This window comes from Pezoporus wallicus, unplaced genomic scaffold (assembly GCF_028554395.1).
Source record: "Pezoporus wallicus isolate ANWC-B61680 ecotype Strahan unplaced genomic scaffold, APGP_CSIRO_Pwel_v1 contig_3847, whole genome shotgun sequence".
Classification (NCBI taxonomy): domain Eukaryota; kingdom Metazoa; phylum Chordata; class Aves; order Psittaciformes; family Psittacidae; genus Pezoporus; species Pezoporus wallicus.
Genome location: NW_026639842.1, coordinates 1,162,995 through 1,176,979, shown reverse-complemented (window position 1 = coordinate 1,176,979; position 13,985 = coordinate 1,162,995). Strand labels below are relative to the sequence as shown.

Here is a 13,985-nt window from a genome sequence, read left to right as displayed (position 1 = left end):
AATGTACTTTAAATATTTGATGAATTTAAAGAACTATTTTTTGCATTTTAGATATAATAAATCATTAAGACATGAATTGGTCTCCTCCCACTGCTTTATTTCTCTGAAACATGAATAAGATTTCTGCAGCTTGTCTTTCACCCAGCTCACCTCAGTTTCACACCTCTAGTTTGCACAGACAGAAGAAACTCAACTAAATCAGCAAGCAGGGCTGAAAACTTTTACTACATAAGAGAGAGGGATACTACTGAAGTTGCATAAAAAGGATTTTTTGGGGCTTATTTACCTTATTTTTTTGTTTTTCAGCTGGATGAGCTGCAGCTTTGCAAGAACTGTTTCTATTTGTCAAATGCGCGACCTGACAATTGGTTCTGCTATCCTTGTGTATGTTGCTGACACAGATTTTGATTTGTTTGCTTTTTGGTATAAAAGCTTGTAGTTTTGGTATCATTAATGCATTGACTATTCCATTTAAGTGGGCTTGTTTCAAAAGCATGGTTAAGAGTCTGTAAGCCTAGATATTTTACACAAGTGAAATGTTGATTGAACTTCAAAGCTGTAACAATATAGGTTATGAAACTTGGTTATCAGCCAGTTACAACAGTTTCACAAGAAAATAAGGAGCTGACAGAAATAAAACTTTACTCCTGGATGAAGCTATTAAGACAAGTTTAATGTTGGGGCTGCGTAAGATCTCTGTTTTCAATAGACAGTTACACCCTTTTCAGAGTGTATTTTTTTTACTTTGATCGAAGTAATACATTTAACAGGGAAATATGCACCGTGAGAAGATAAAAATGAAAATAACACTAGACATAAACAGCAACCATATTCTTAAAATACTAGCATAGTATTATAGCAAAATATTTGTGGGAGATATCAATATAATACTTCATATACAATAATAAATACAACATTTTTTCCAGATACCTAATCATGAGCTGGTTTGGGCCAAAATGAAAGGCTTTGGGTTTTGGCCAGCCAAAGTCATGCAAAAAGAGGACAATCAAGTTGATGTTCGCTTTTTTGGCCATCACCACCAAAGGTAATTTATTAATTCCATGTGCTGCTTTTTACAAACAATACTCAAAAGAATTTATCTCATCTATCATGTAGTAAGTCCTGGCTCTGCTAGTTGCCAACATTAGAAAGACTGAATACTCTGCCATAATTGTTTCAGAAAATCTAAAGCTCAGTCTAACACATCTGAAGTTGCCAAATGGCTCTGAGATTCTCTTTCCAGATTTGCCATAGGGATGTTACTTAATACCATTTTAATTAAAGCAAGCAAGCGAACTTCAACTGCTCCGTCAAATCAGTAGCAGCCTGCTAATCCAGGCCAAGACGAAAATTGGACAGAAATATACTCTTACCTCCAGCAGTATTGACTCTCTTCTATTTTCTGTTCTGAGCAGGCACATTGCAATTTTGTGTTTTAGTAATACAATATACATCACAAATCTTTCTGTCTCATTTCTAGAACAGAGCTCCCACTGTGAGCCAGTTTGCAGTTTCAGAGAGTAACTCTTTACCCTGCAAACTTAACTCTTAGCTCAGCTTTTACTTCCATCTCCTGTTGTTTGTTCAGCAGCTGGGTAAGGTTATAGTGTTACTAGAGTGGATCTACTTTTTTTTTTTTTTTCTGTTTGATTTACATGCCTGTGATGTGAGGAGAGGAGGCATTTGTAAGTAATTCATGGCTGTTGGGAAGGTAGTGTATTTTGGTGCATCCCAAAAAGGCCTAGGCAGTTCAGTAACAAGAGTTCTATGAGGTTGTTTATTTAAATCGGTTTTAGTGTAGCTTGCAGAATGTGTAACACCTTTCCATTTGTTGTATGAACTACCATGATTTTCTAATAGCATAAAGTGGATAAAGGATCTTTATTTGTGTCTCAATCACAGAATGATTTACGTTGAATGTTTCCAAATACAGCTTATCTCAGTAGTTTTGGCATTAAGTTCATACAGCTTCAGACTGTTTAGCAAAGTACCATGCATTTGTGAGATGAGGTGCTTGTAACTTCTTTAACATGTGCTGATAGAAAAGGCAAAATACATTTTACTGGAGTGCCATCACTTAGTTACTGTGCTGGACTTGGAAGAAAGGCCCTGTTCCTAGTTGGTGTAAATTAGCATTGTTTCTTTGACTTCACTGATATTTAAATAGAAAGAATTGAGAATATGTCCACAGACATTTAATTTTTTGAGTATTTACTCTGTTATATAGATATACATGGCAGTGACTCTTTTTCTTTTATGTCCAGTGTTGCTTGGTATAACCTTTCAAAATGTCAAGAGCTGTCCATCTAACTCTGTGTGAACTCTCTGAAAATATTTAAGAGGACAAAGTACCTTTGGAACCAAGTCACTGGTGTGAAGTCATTCACAAAGAGCAGGAGTCCCCACATATGTTCAGTCTTGATAGACAGGGGCCCAAACTACAAAATGTCTCTATTCAAGGTGATAATTTGGTACATTCCTTGACAGTTTTAGAAAAGAGGTCAAGGGCTAAATTCTGTTAGCATATGAGCAGTCAGTAAAGATGTTTCTGTCTGACTCAGAGCATTTAGCAAGAGAGCAGGTAGGAGATCTGACAGCTGTTGATGCTGGGGGCAGTGTATGGCTCCCCAAAAATGAAAGAGACTTTCATCCGTAGCGCCCACAGCAAACAAATGCTTATAATAACACAGTGCAGTTCTTTTTTTTTTTGTCATTCATATTGATTATACAAAAAAAATGTGGGTAAAAAGGAATTGTCAGTGATTGGCTACTGTGAAAAACTGCTTCTGAAGTAATTTTCTCATGTCACCTGTATGTAATGTTTCCAAACCTGTCTGTACTGTGTATTCAAAAGGGCCTGGATTCCCTCTGAAAACATTCAAGACATCACAGTTAACATCCATCGGCTGCACGTGAAACGCAGTATGGGGTGGAAGAAGGCCTGTGATGAGCTGGAACTGCACCAGCGTTTCCTTCGCGAGGGGAGATTCTGGAAATCAAAGAATGAGGATAAGGGGGAAGAGGAGGCAGAGTCAAGTATCTCTTCCACCAGCAATGAGCAGGTGAGTGCTGTCACAGTATTAGCAACCAGGGCAATTTATTAAAGGGTACAAAGATGACATGGTTTTGATTAATCTTCTATTAAATTAGCCTTGTGCTCTGTTTCTCAGTGGTGACGGGAAGAGGATTCAGAGGATAATTTTCCTTGTATTTTGTAGTTTGGTAATAGCAAGAATACAGAGTTTTCCTCTTTCCTTGGTTTCTTGGATGACCTCTGGGAAGTTTCAAAATGTTTATAACCTACAGCACCTTGATAAGACAAACTGAGATTTCTAAAGTTAAATAGGAATGTTGAAGTTAAATGTCATGGATATCAGATAGACTGCAACACTGCCTTCTTGGACTTCCATCAAGAGACAGTGCTGTAGCTGTTCAGCCTTTACACAGCTGGACTATGTTCACTTTGGACTGTTACAGATCCTTGAGTAACACCAACCATGACATTTTCAGCAAGTCTAGCTAAAGTTAGATGCAAATGTTAATGCTTGAGAAGCAACTGATTGAAGTCATTGCAAATAATTCTGCAAAACATGAAAAAAATATATTGCTTTAACAATGGTGAAAAGCACAAAGGGCCAAGATACAAAACTTTGCACTGCCATATGGAAATTCCCTTACCACAGCTGAACCTTGCTAGTTATTCATTGTCCAAGAGGGTGTTATATATTCGCCATTACTGACTTGGCAGTAAGATTTTCATAGCTTGCAGGATGCTTCTCTGTATTCTTGGCAGTCTTTTCCCTGGCAACATCTTCTTCCCTCATTTAAAAGAACTATACTCTCTCTAAGCCTGTATATAAAAAGTCAGCGTGTTTTGACCCTCTTCCTTTGCCCTTTTGTCAAACAGGTCTATCATCAATTTGTAGCTAAAAATTTAAAGCTCATAAAACTGGATGTTGTGTTAAGGGAATGCTCCTTATCAAAGTGGGTTTAGATTTTTTTAGCCTGATTTGCTTATTTACCCATTGTAACCCCTTTATTTAATGTGATGTATGTTGTCATGCAACAATGTATGATGAAACAGGAGAATGGTTGCAAATAGTATTTATGAAAGGTAACAGTGGCATTTTCCCAGTTTTTCAGAAGTTTCAGTCATAGTGTCCATTGTCCATTTGGAGTGTCCATTTGCATGTTTTCTGCTCCACCCCAGCTGTTCATCCTGCACTTGGTTAATGCTTATATCCATTTCACTGGTTTCTCAGATACAGAAACATAAGAGTGGCCATCAAAATCAGTGCTCTGTAGTAATCAATAATACCCTGTTCTAACACTAGCTAGTACTGGATACTTCAAAGACAGGAATAAGAACTTTTCTGTAACCCATTGTAAGATAATATGCCACCCACTTAGATCTCACCTTTGTTTCTTTTGCTGGAGATTGGCTTTTATTCTTAAGCATGAAGTTTCATACCCCTCCAAACATACAGTTACAATCAATTATAGCAAGTCTGGATAATCATACCATCCTTACATATTTACATTCTCTTTATAATTACTGCTGGTTTCTGGCTTCCAACAGCATGTGCTGTCTAATTATGGTCACTGATATGAGAACATTCCAGAAACACGTTTGAACTGGTATGTGAAATTAAGAAAAGAATGATTAAGTGCATTTTAGCAAATAGATACTGAATGTTAGAACTTGTTCATTAATTTTATTCCTTTATGCGGTTGTAGTCATCAGTGATAATGTGGAAAGTTTATTGTCTGTACTTCTCATTTAAGAACAGTATTCAACTTTCTATTTGCTAAATAAAATAATTGCAAATAATCACAAAAAAAGGTAAAAGTGTACATCAGTTATGTTACAATGAACTTATATGAACTGTTTTTCTGACTGATTCAGTGTGCTTTTCTTAATGTTCATAGCTGAAGGTTACTCAGGAACCAAGAGCAAAGAAAGGACGACGTAACCAGAGTATGGAACTCAAGAAAGAAGTAAGTAACCTCAATTACCATCTTTGTAGAGATAGCACAGTACAAAAAGTCTGAAATTTTCACAGGCACTCCTTCAAGTTCTGTCACCTTTTACTGAGTTTACAGTGTTAATCTTGAAAGTTCCAGCCCCATAGCTTGGTCCTCCTTGCTAACAAACATAATTGCACCTCCCACATGCAAACCACTGGTGTCATCATGGTAATATTCTGTATCATGAATAAATTAACAGTCAGCTTACAACATTTTTTTTTTAATGGCAAATTCAGACTGGTTATTAAGTCTATAAACAGCAGAAAATCAAAAGTATTTTGCACGATCAAGTATATTATGTTTATAAAATGTCATATCCATCTTTGTCCGTGGAATTTCTTTCCTTGTTTATCCAGCTTGCACACTGAATGATCCTTTAACCAAGGGACTGTATTATTATGCTTGTACACAAGGGGGCAGTTACTGAGACTGCCATAAATCTCGTATTTCCTGAGTTTTGAGTACTTTTTCCTGGCCTTGTTTCTGCTGCATTTTGAACACTTACGAGAAAGTTGCACATACATGCAGGCCTCAGAAGAGAACTTAGGACTCCATTATAGAGGACAGTTCAGGTATTTTATCACCACAGTTATGTGGGATGGCCCTGGTTCCTGAAATACAGACATTGCCACTCCTAATACCTGAGCACCTGTCTTCCCATTGTATATGATACTGCAGGAGGCACCTTCATTGATGGAGGCAGTGACACACAGGTTGTGCTCTCTGAGGCACAAACTATATTTGAGTGCAAGATAGGGAGATTACAGTTTAGGATGTCTTGCCATTTTTATTGTATTTTCTGTCAAGCAGATACTGTAATTTGCTTCATAAATTTATGTCTTAACATTTGCCTTCTTAGCTGTGCTCATATTTGATCAGTGATCCAGAAGACAATCACAGTGACCTATTAGAAACTAATTGGTTGCAAAAGGCACAGTCAGCCTTTTGGTTGGTGTGAGCAGTGCCTCATCACACAGCCGGGCACAGAGTCCAGTTCTGAGCAAGTCTGGTGTCCAAGGACTGTGGGCTTATTCTGAACACTGTTGAATGAGCTTTAAAAAAATCTAAGTTAAAAAAATCCAAATAATGTTCATCTGTGTCTTCAGACATTTCAAATGTATGACTTTGCAGGGATATTACTTCTATCTGTTCTAAAGATCAGGAGCAATTGGTGTTACAGTGTAATAACATAGGCAGCTAAATTCAGTACAGTACACTACTGTAACTATGACTTCTTTCTTGATAATTGTGTAATTGCAGAAAGCTTCTATGGTCATACAAGTCTAATTCTGTACTATTGGAAGCAAGACTTGGATGCTCATTACCCTTTCATCTTCAAAGCACCTTTGAAGTACTAATCAATCTTTGCAGCAGTTCTATGAAATCAGTGGAATATTACAGACTCCAATGAAGCCTCTGTTGGGCCAGAGTAAGCTCAGAGTTTGCCAAAACAATTCAGGCACCTTGACCACACAGCTACAGTCTCTTCAGGCAAAATGGTACAGGGGGAAGTCTATAGCAAAACTTTAGTCATCCCAAGGGATCTGCTGTGATTCAACGTAGCCTCTGATGTTTGTCATGCTTTTGGGGAAGTGAGGCTGGTGAGTGTGGCATACTGATGGGCCATACATGTGCTTCCTTCTGGAGGAAAGCCTGACCAAAATGCTTACCCACTGTCATCCTATTTTTCCCCAGGGATCCCATATCCCATTAGCACTAAAGATCTTCAACAGACACCTTTCACATTAGCTGCACTGGCATTAGTCCTGCAACATTTTTTTCTCCTGGGAGAACTGAAAGTTAACTTGTTCTGTTTTGATACCTGTATTTACAAGTTTGTTCTTTCTCTGTAGGAGCCAGAACCTGAAACTGAAGCAGTAAGTTCAAGCCAGGAAATTCCCACAATGCCTCAGCCCATTGAAAAAGTTTCAGTCTCAACTCAGACCAAGAAGTTAAGTGCCTCTTCTCCAAAAATGCTGCATCGGAGCACCCAGACCAGTAATGATGGAGTGTGTCAGAACATGTGCCATGACAAATACACCAAAATCTTTAATGATTTCAAGGACAGGATGAAAGCTGATCACAAAAGAGAAACTGAGAGAGTTGTGCGAGAGGCGGTAGAAAAGGTAACACTTGTCAAACACCACCTACACTCTGGTTTGAGGAGAGGAGGAGTGTCAATTTTTTTCACATTCTTCTCTATTTTCGTAACATCTACCCTTAAGAAAATGAATAAAAAACCTTTCCCAAAGAGACCACATAAGAACAATCTTCATTATTGCTTTTAAGACCATTTCTATACCAACAGATCTTCGTTTAAGCAGAAAAACTGCTTTTTTTTTGATTCGAGTCCAGTGAATCAGATCCAAAAATGAAACTAATTGTTCATTCACGAGTATCCATTTCCAAAGCCTCCATCTCCATTGTCAGCTGTGTTTGTACACAGTGGCATTGTTTAAATGCTACTCATAAATAATTCTTCTTTTGTCAATCTTCTGACTTAAATAGATCTGCTGAAATTTGTTTGAATTTTCGTATTTAATGATACCCTGTTTAAAATTCAGTATCAAAGCCTGACCTGGTCATGTTTAGCTGGAGAGAGCAGGACAATTTAGAGGATGATTTGTCTCACCTCACTCTTAAATGCATGTCTTAATGCAAGATGAATTTCTTTCTGACTGAAGGGCTGTGGAATGAACCTAGGGAGTTCAACTGTTGATCCTTTAGGATTAAGACACCAAAGTTTTAGATAACTGAGCAAGGGCAAAGGAGTCCCATCAACAATGAATCCTAAAAGGTACCTCTTACTCAACTCAGGGATTTTCTGTTTTGTATTTCCATTACGCCCTTGCTGTAGGTTTATATGTAGTTGTAGATTGGAAAAGACAAAATCTGTGTCTAATATAAATTCATAAATTTGTAGACTGAATGTTGACAAAACATACATGGGAACTGTTAAGCTGTTTCTGTAGTTGCCTAGCAGAACAGAAATGAAGTGACATTTTAATTTTGAATGTTTCTGAATAGGAGAAATCTCTAATTGTGTCACCTCCAGCTACATTAGTAAGAGAGGTTTAAAGAGTAGAGGTTTTAAGAAGATACTTCTATTCCAATAGCTGTCCACTGACTTGTTTTCCTGGCTTTGGTATGGCAGCTGCGTACAGAGATGGAAGAAGAAAAAAGGCAGGCTGTAAATAAAGCTGTGGCCAACGCACAAGGAGAGATGGACAGAAAATGTAAGCAGGTAAAGGAGAAGTGCAAAGAAGAATTTTTAGAAGAAATTAAGAAGCTAGCAGGCCAGCACAAACAACTGATTTCCCAGACCAAGAAGAAGCAGTGGGTAAGCATTAAAAATTTATTACAAGAGAGTAAGTGGAAAAGTATAATGCATACTGCAGGGCAATTGAAGTTGATTTTTTTCTTACTTTTAACTACACCACTCTTTCACTGGTCTTTCAGCATTAAGGTTTTCTCCTTCATACTACTGCTTTCAAATTTTCTTAACCTCCAAGTTTCGACTCAAAAGTTCAGATTGCTTCCCATCTTAATTATGTGGTGTTAACAGCACCATCTTCGTGAGTCCAGTCAGATGTTACTATCAAAATACTTTTTTCTCCATATGAGACATGTTTTACTCCATATGAGATGTTTTACATTATTTTGACATTCCTTTGATCTCAAGGCCCCAGAGGACACAGTATCTGGCTGCGTCAATTTGGATTCCCCAGCTAATAATGCTGGTAGTGATATCCTTTTGGCCGTTTCCTCTCTTAGATTTTTCTGCAGCTGTTTTATGTTCTTCTGTATTTAAGACATGACTTTCTGAAGTATATTCCTCTCCCTTGTTCAGTCCTTAAGCCCAAATCTGCAGCATTGCCTACAAAAAACGTATTTGTATGCCCTTTAGAAAAGTGAAAACAGACATCTGACTTACTTACTCTATTCCATGCTGCAAACTTTTCCCTAGTTTTCTTTGTTATTCTGGTTTTCTGTGTTCTTCTCAACCTAGAAGTGTCTTCTCTTGCACAGTTATACAGCATCTATTCAAGTGGAAGCAGTGTAATACTGTGCTGCTAGTCTTTGAGTACAGGTTGAACTGTTATGCTGAGAAGCAGTGAGCCTGGCACACAATACAAACTTTGGTATTTCTTTGCTAATTTTCATAGAACAAAGAATTAAAAGCCATCGTTCAGGAAATCCTAGTGCACTGTAATAAGCTTTCTATAACGTACAGGAGGCTGGGTACTCTTTCTGAGCCTTGATTTTGCCAGATGCAGCTTGAGAAGCATGCGGGTGCCTTGCCACAAGGTGGCACGCTGGTCTGAGCAGCGCTGGACACCCGTCCCGCTGCCACTGAGACGGGGGACAGCGACCCAAGCTCTGTCCTGCAACTCCTGTTTGTTTTCTGCTGTAAAGGGCTCTTTGTTTGTGTTCAGCCTCATTAGTCCTTGTTCCTACAGATTAAATGATGGTCCCTGCAGAGAAAACTCTGCTCTGTGGAAGAGTGAAAAAAATACTAAGGCGAGACAATTGGTTACAGACTATCACTGTCATGACTTTTTTTGTAAAGAGAAGTACTTCAAGTGCCAGAGCTCCTGTAGGGTCTTAATTTCTGTTCCTACTAGAGGTTTTGCTGTGGGTGTACAATACTGCACTGCTTGGGTCTTTGTCAGTTAGAAAATTCCTCCCCATCTACCTCTCTGCAGATCAGAGAAGTTATTTAGGTCTCCGAGTTGATCAAGTTACTGTGTTTAATGCATCACAGCTGCAGGTGTCTGCATGCATGCTTTTGCCTATGGCACTTGAGAAGGAAATTGAATTGCCTTTGCCCACTATAGAACAATGTCAAGGTAGCTCTCTTCTGTCAAAAGTTAAGAGTGCACATATGAACTGCTGTGACCATTCAGTTGACACGCAGTAACTCAATCACAGTAACTTGACTGTAAGCCTGGACACTAAGCAACAGCTACTTCTTGGTGTTTTTGAAGGCAGAATTTATGAGAGCCCTGAAACTTACTTTCATTTACTCCAATATGCCTTTACCATATCCTATAGCTTAATCACAGAGTGCCCTGGTACCACATCATTGTATCTTATAATCATGTGCATAAACCCTTTTTCTGAGCAAGATGATTAAAAATACAAAGAGTATTTGACAGTCTTGTCCATTTCTGTGGCCCCAAAACTATCTGTCCATCACCATCTTAAATGAAGGCATCATACAGGCAGCTAGTTTGCATATGGTAGTAGGGAGAGTAAGGATAAACACCTTTGCATTCAAGCTGATGGATCTGCCTGCCAACACACAGCCTCAGGCGGCTGGAGTTGGTCCAATTACAGAACTCCCCAGTGGTTTTTGTCTTCAGTGATATTAATGACTGTCCCTGGTGTGTAGTACTGCACTTGTATGCTGCTATTATGATACCTCCTTACCAAAATCTCATGTAATTAACACACATTCTGAATGAGTTTTGGTGGCTTTGCTTTTTAATTAGAAGCAGAGACCTCTGGCTTTGCATAATGCAGATGTCTACATTTGGGAATACAGCTGCTGTTATTCACGCTATAGTTGTCTTTTTCTCATGCCTAAAAAAAGTCTAGTCAGGATCAAGGGATCTTTTTGTCGGTGGTGCATGGGCACATGAGAAGATGCACTCCTGGTTCTCAGGATCCTAACACATAGTTATAGAACAGTATTTTCTGTTGCTCTAACTCGTCACAGTTGGCTTCACCCAATTTAATTTTTATACCTCCTGAAGATCTGGATTTACCTCAAGTAAATAGCAGTCAAAGGGAAGAAATGTAAAGACAGTTTGATGACCTCCAGAATACAGGCTAGAGTGCTGGTCTTAACAATGTTTCCTTTCTAATTTCTCCCAGTTCTTTAATTTGCATGTAATCCTCATTTAAATTGGCACATAAATCATTTTTATAGACAATTTTTAACTTCTCTTTCAATTATATTTACATGTATGTTTTTTCTAAGTTGCAGCAGGTTGATTTTAAGTGAATGAGCATTGTCTGTGATGTGTACTGTCTGAAACAAAACCCCAATTGGTTGGTAACATTCAGAAAGAGGAAAATACAAAGGAAAGAAGAGGCCTCAGGCCAGCTGGCATTTTGCCTTTTCTGCCACGTGTGCTGGTACCAGCTTAGATGACACTGTTTTCCTTTTTTAAGTGGAGATTTACATCCCACACTTATGGCCAGCATATGTAAAGGGAAGTGCAGGACCCACATGTCAGTTGTCCTCTCCTGTCTTGGCTTTTTTTGATCTCTCCAAGCAAGCAGATGTGAAGCTGGTCTCTGGGCTGAGGCCCATGTTGTATGTAATAGAGAGACAGCTGTTCCCTGCACCTTTCCAGCGGATGATCCTAATGGTTCCCACAGGCTTGTGAGCAGCCAGCAACATGAAAAACCAGGAGAACAGCTCTTGAGAGGACACTTGTTTGCAGTCATTTCTACAAATAAACTTCCCTGGAGCTGAGTTATGAAAGGAAAATGGAGAGGTTCCCCTCTCATGCAGCCAGGGCAGTCCCTTTATTGTAGATGTAAATAAATAGTTATCAGTTTAGCCAATGTAAATGTCAGCTTTCTTGGATCTGACTTTTAGTAGTGTGTAGGCTTGTGTGCTTTTGTTTTCTTTTAAGGCAGTTGGGTTTGTTTTCTTTGTAAGTGCCTGTTTTATTAACAATGTTGTAGCTAGGACATAAAAAGAAAATTGTGTGTTACTCTGTGGTTTGATAGCAGCCTGCACAGACTCTGATATCCCTCCCTCTGTTCCCTGTCATGCAATAAGCATTTCAGACTGGATTCATAAACAGGCTCTCTGATTTTGAGCAGACTTGAGAAAGACAAATCTGAGATCATTAGAATCTGGCTCTCGAGGTTAGTTCCTTTAGCAGGAATGCCACCCTACTTTACAGGATTTTGTCAGAATGATAGTTAATGCTTTTACAACACTCCCTTAAAATTTATAAACCCACCTGGAGACATGGAATGTTGCCCGTCTGGGTGCCATACCGTGTGTTTGACTACCCATAGTGTTGACCACCATGTTGATCCCCTTTTTTCAGTTCCTCAGAGGCCACGGGGTTATTTTCCAGGTAGCTCCTTCAGCTACCAGGAAACAGGGTGTTCTGTGTGCGACAGGGTAGAAATCCTCTTTGCTGCAGCACTCCCCAGAAACAAGTATTTCTGGGGCAGTGCAGCATCTCTTTCTTTCAGGAGTTTTGTGCCTTCCTGGCAGGTATGGCATGGAGCAAGAGCCAGTGTAGCCATCCTGTGTACAACAGGCCTTCTTTTGTTTCTGGAAGACTTGAAGGAAAAGGCACCTTCTTGATCTTCTTAGTAGCACTGATGCAGCACAGGGTTGGGTTTTTTTTTTCCACAAGGTTGCAGCGCTTTCTGTTGGTCAGCAAACCCCAGTGCCAGTGGCCTCCTTGCAGATTTGCCCTAAATGGGCTATAACAAACCACTTGGTAACAAATTAATCTTTTCTGCAGTGATGTTGGTATTGTGACTTTGGAGATTTTCCTAGCCCAAAACCATCCTACCCAGAAACCTCTGGACACATCACGCTTGTAAAGAAACCTCGGAGATGCTGATTTTCAAGCTTGCACAGAAGCTGTTCACGCCAGAAGTGCCTCCTGGTTTATCGTAGCTTTTAAGACATAGAAAAGGGTGCTCTTATACAAATGCAGGGTAAAAGACACACTGTGTGGCTGAAAAATGCCAGTTCACTGCCCTGAGAGATGAGTTTTCTTAAGTGAGAAATTATTTCTTTTCAAAAGCAATATTCCAGACTCTGAAAGATATGAAAGCATTGTGCGGATTTGCTAAAGAGTGCTGCTTTTGTCAGCACATGTGAAAAATGCCCTCCTGCCTCTGGATGCCCCAAGCATAAATAAAAGAGAAGTATTGCTCTGCACATGCTGGTGCATCCACGAGCAGGTGAGAACATTTGTTCGTTGGTAAGGAGGCATCCTACCAGGGTGTTAATCTCATCTCGTTTGTTCTCTCCAGTGCTACAACTGTGAAGAGGAGGCCATGTACCACTGCTGCTGGAACACTTCCTACTGCTCCATCAAGTGTCAGCAGGAGCACTGGCATGCCGAACACAAACGTACCTGCCGCAGAAAAAGATGAAAGAGCTATTCCTCCCCTAGCAAACCACCCCGATGATTGCTATTCTCAGACACAGCGGTTTTTGTTTCCAAGAAGCCAAAATTGTTTAGAATTTGCTTCCCATTTTGCACCAGCCTTTAAACACTTTTCGTAACAGAAATTTTGCACAGTAATTTCAATCTTCTGTTGAATGCTCCTCCAAAAATTTTGTCAGCGAAATGAATTTCACATCTGTGGGAGCTGGTTACTTTAACTAATTTTAAACTAGAGGATTTGTTGCATTTTCGGCAAATTTTAAAACATTTTTAGGTTTTACAGAGATTTTAATCTTTAAACAGAACAGCAGATCTAAAAATAAGAAAATCACGCAAGTTTAACAAAAGGAACATTTAAAAACTAGATCTGAATGTAAGAAGTATAGAACTGTTTCAGCAAAGTGAAGCATACTACCTTGATGTAACATTTATTTCTTAACCTTGTTGAGCTGGTTTTGTTCAGCTTAATTTTACTGTTTAAAGGCATTATCTATTGGTTATACCAGTGGGTACATGATTGAATTTAGGGAACAGGGTTGACACAGCAGGTGCTAGTCCTGCGTATTTTTTCTTAGATATTTCCCAACTGTGTTTTATTTTCATTATTTCTTTTCAATATATAACTTTTATAACAAAATATTAGCTTTGATCTTGTAGTTTAAAATCACAGGGAACTGGGGTAATCTTTTACTGAGCTGGATCTTAGAGAAAAATGAATATTTAAATTTTGAAGTTTGCACATTTCATCTTTGTCCTAACATGAGTGCTTGTAACGAGAATAAGAAAAGCCAAAAA

At 38.9% G+C, this 13,985-nt stretch overlaps 1 protein-coding gene across 5 annotated transcripts in view; it reads left to right on the top strand.

Moving 5' to 3' along the window:
- ZMYND11 (zinc finger MYND-type containing 11) overlaps positions 1–13,985 on the top strand; it is a 107,928-nt gene extending 93,943 nt beyond the window's left edge. For all 5 annotated transcript variants that reach the window (XM_057416529.1, XM_057416526.1, XM_057416530.1 and 2 more), the window contains 7 exons: positions 307–384; positions 927–1,045; positions 2,855–3,062; positions 4,930–4,998; positions 6,882–7,154; positions 8,183–8,368; positions 13,054–13,985. In XM_057416529.1, the coding sequence (XP_057272512.1) occupies positions 307–384; positions 927–1,045; positions 2,855–3,062; positions 4,930–4,998; positions 6,882–7,154; positions 8,183–8,368; positions 13,054–13,176 (1,056 nt within the window). In that variant the 3' untranslated portion in view covers positions 13,177–13,985. The remainder of the gene's footprint in view (positions 1–306; positions 385–926; positions 1,046–2,854; positions 3,063–4,929; positions 4,999–6,881; positions 7,155–8,182; positions 8,369–13,053) is intronic.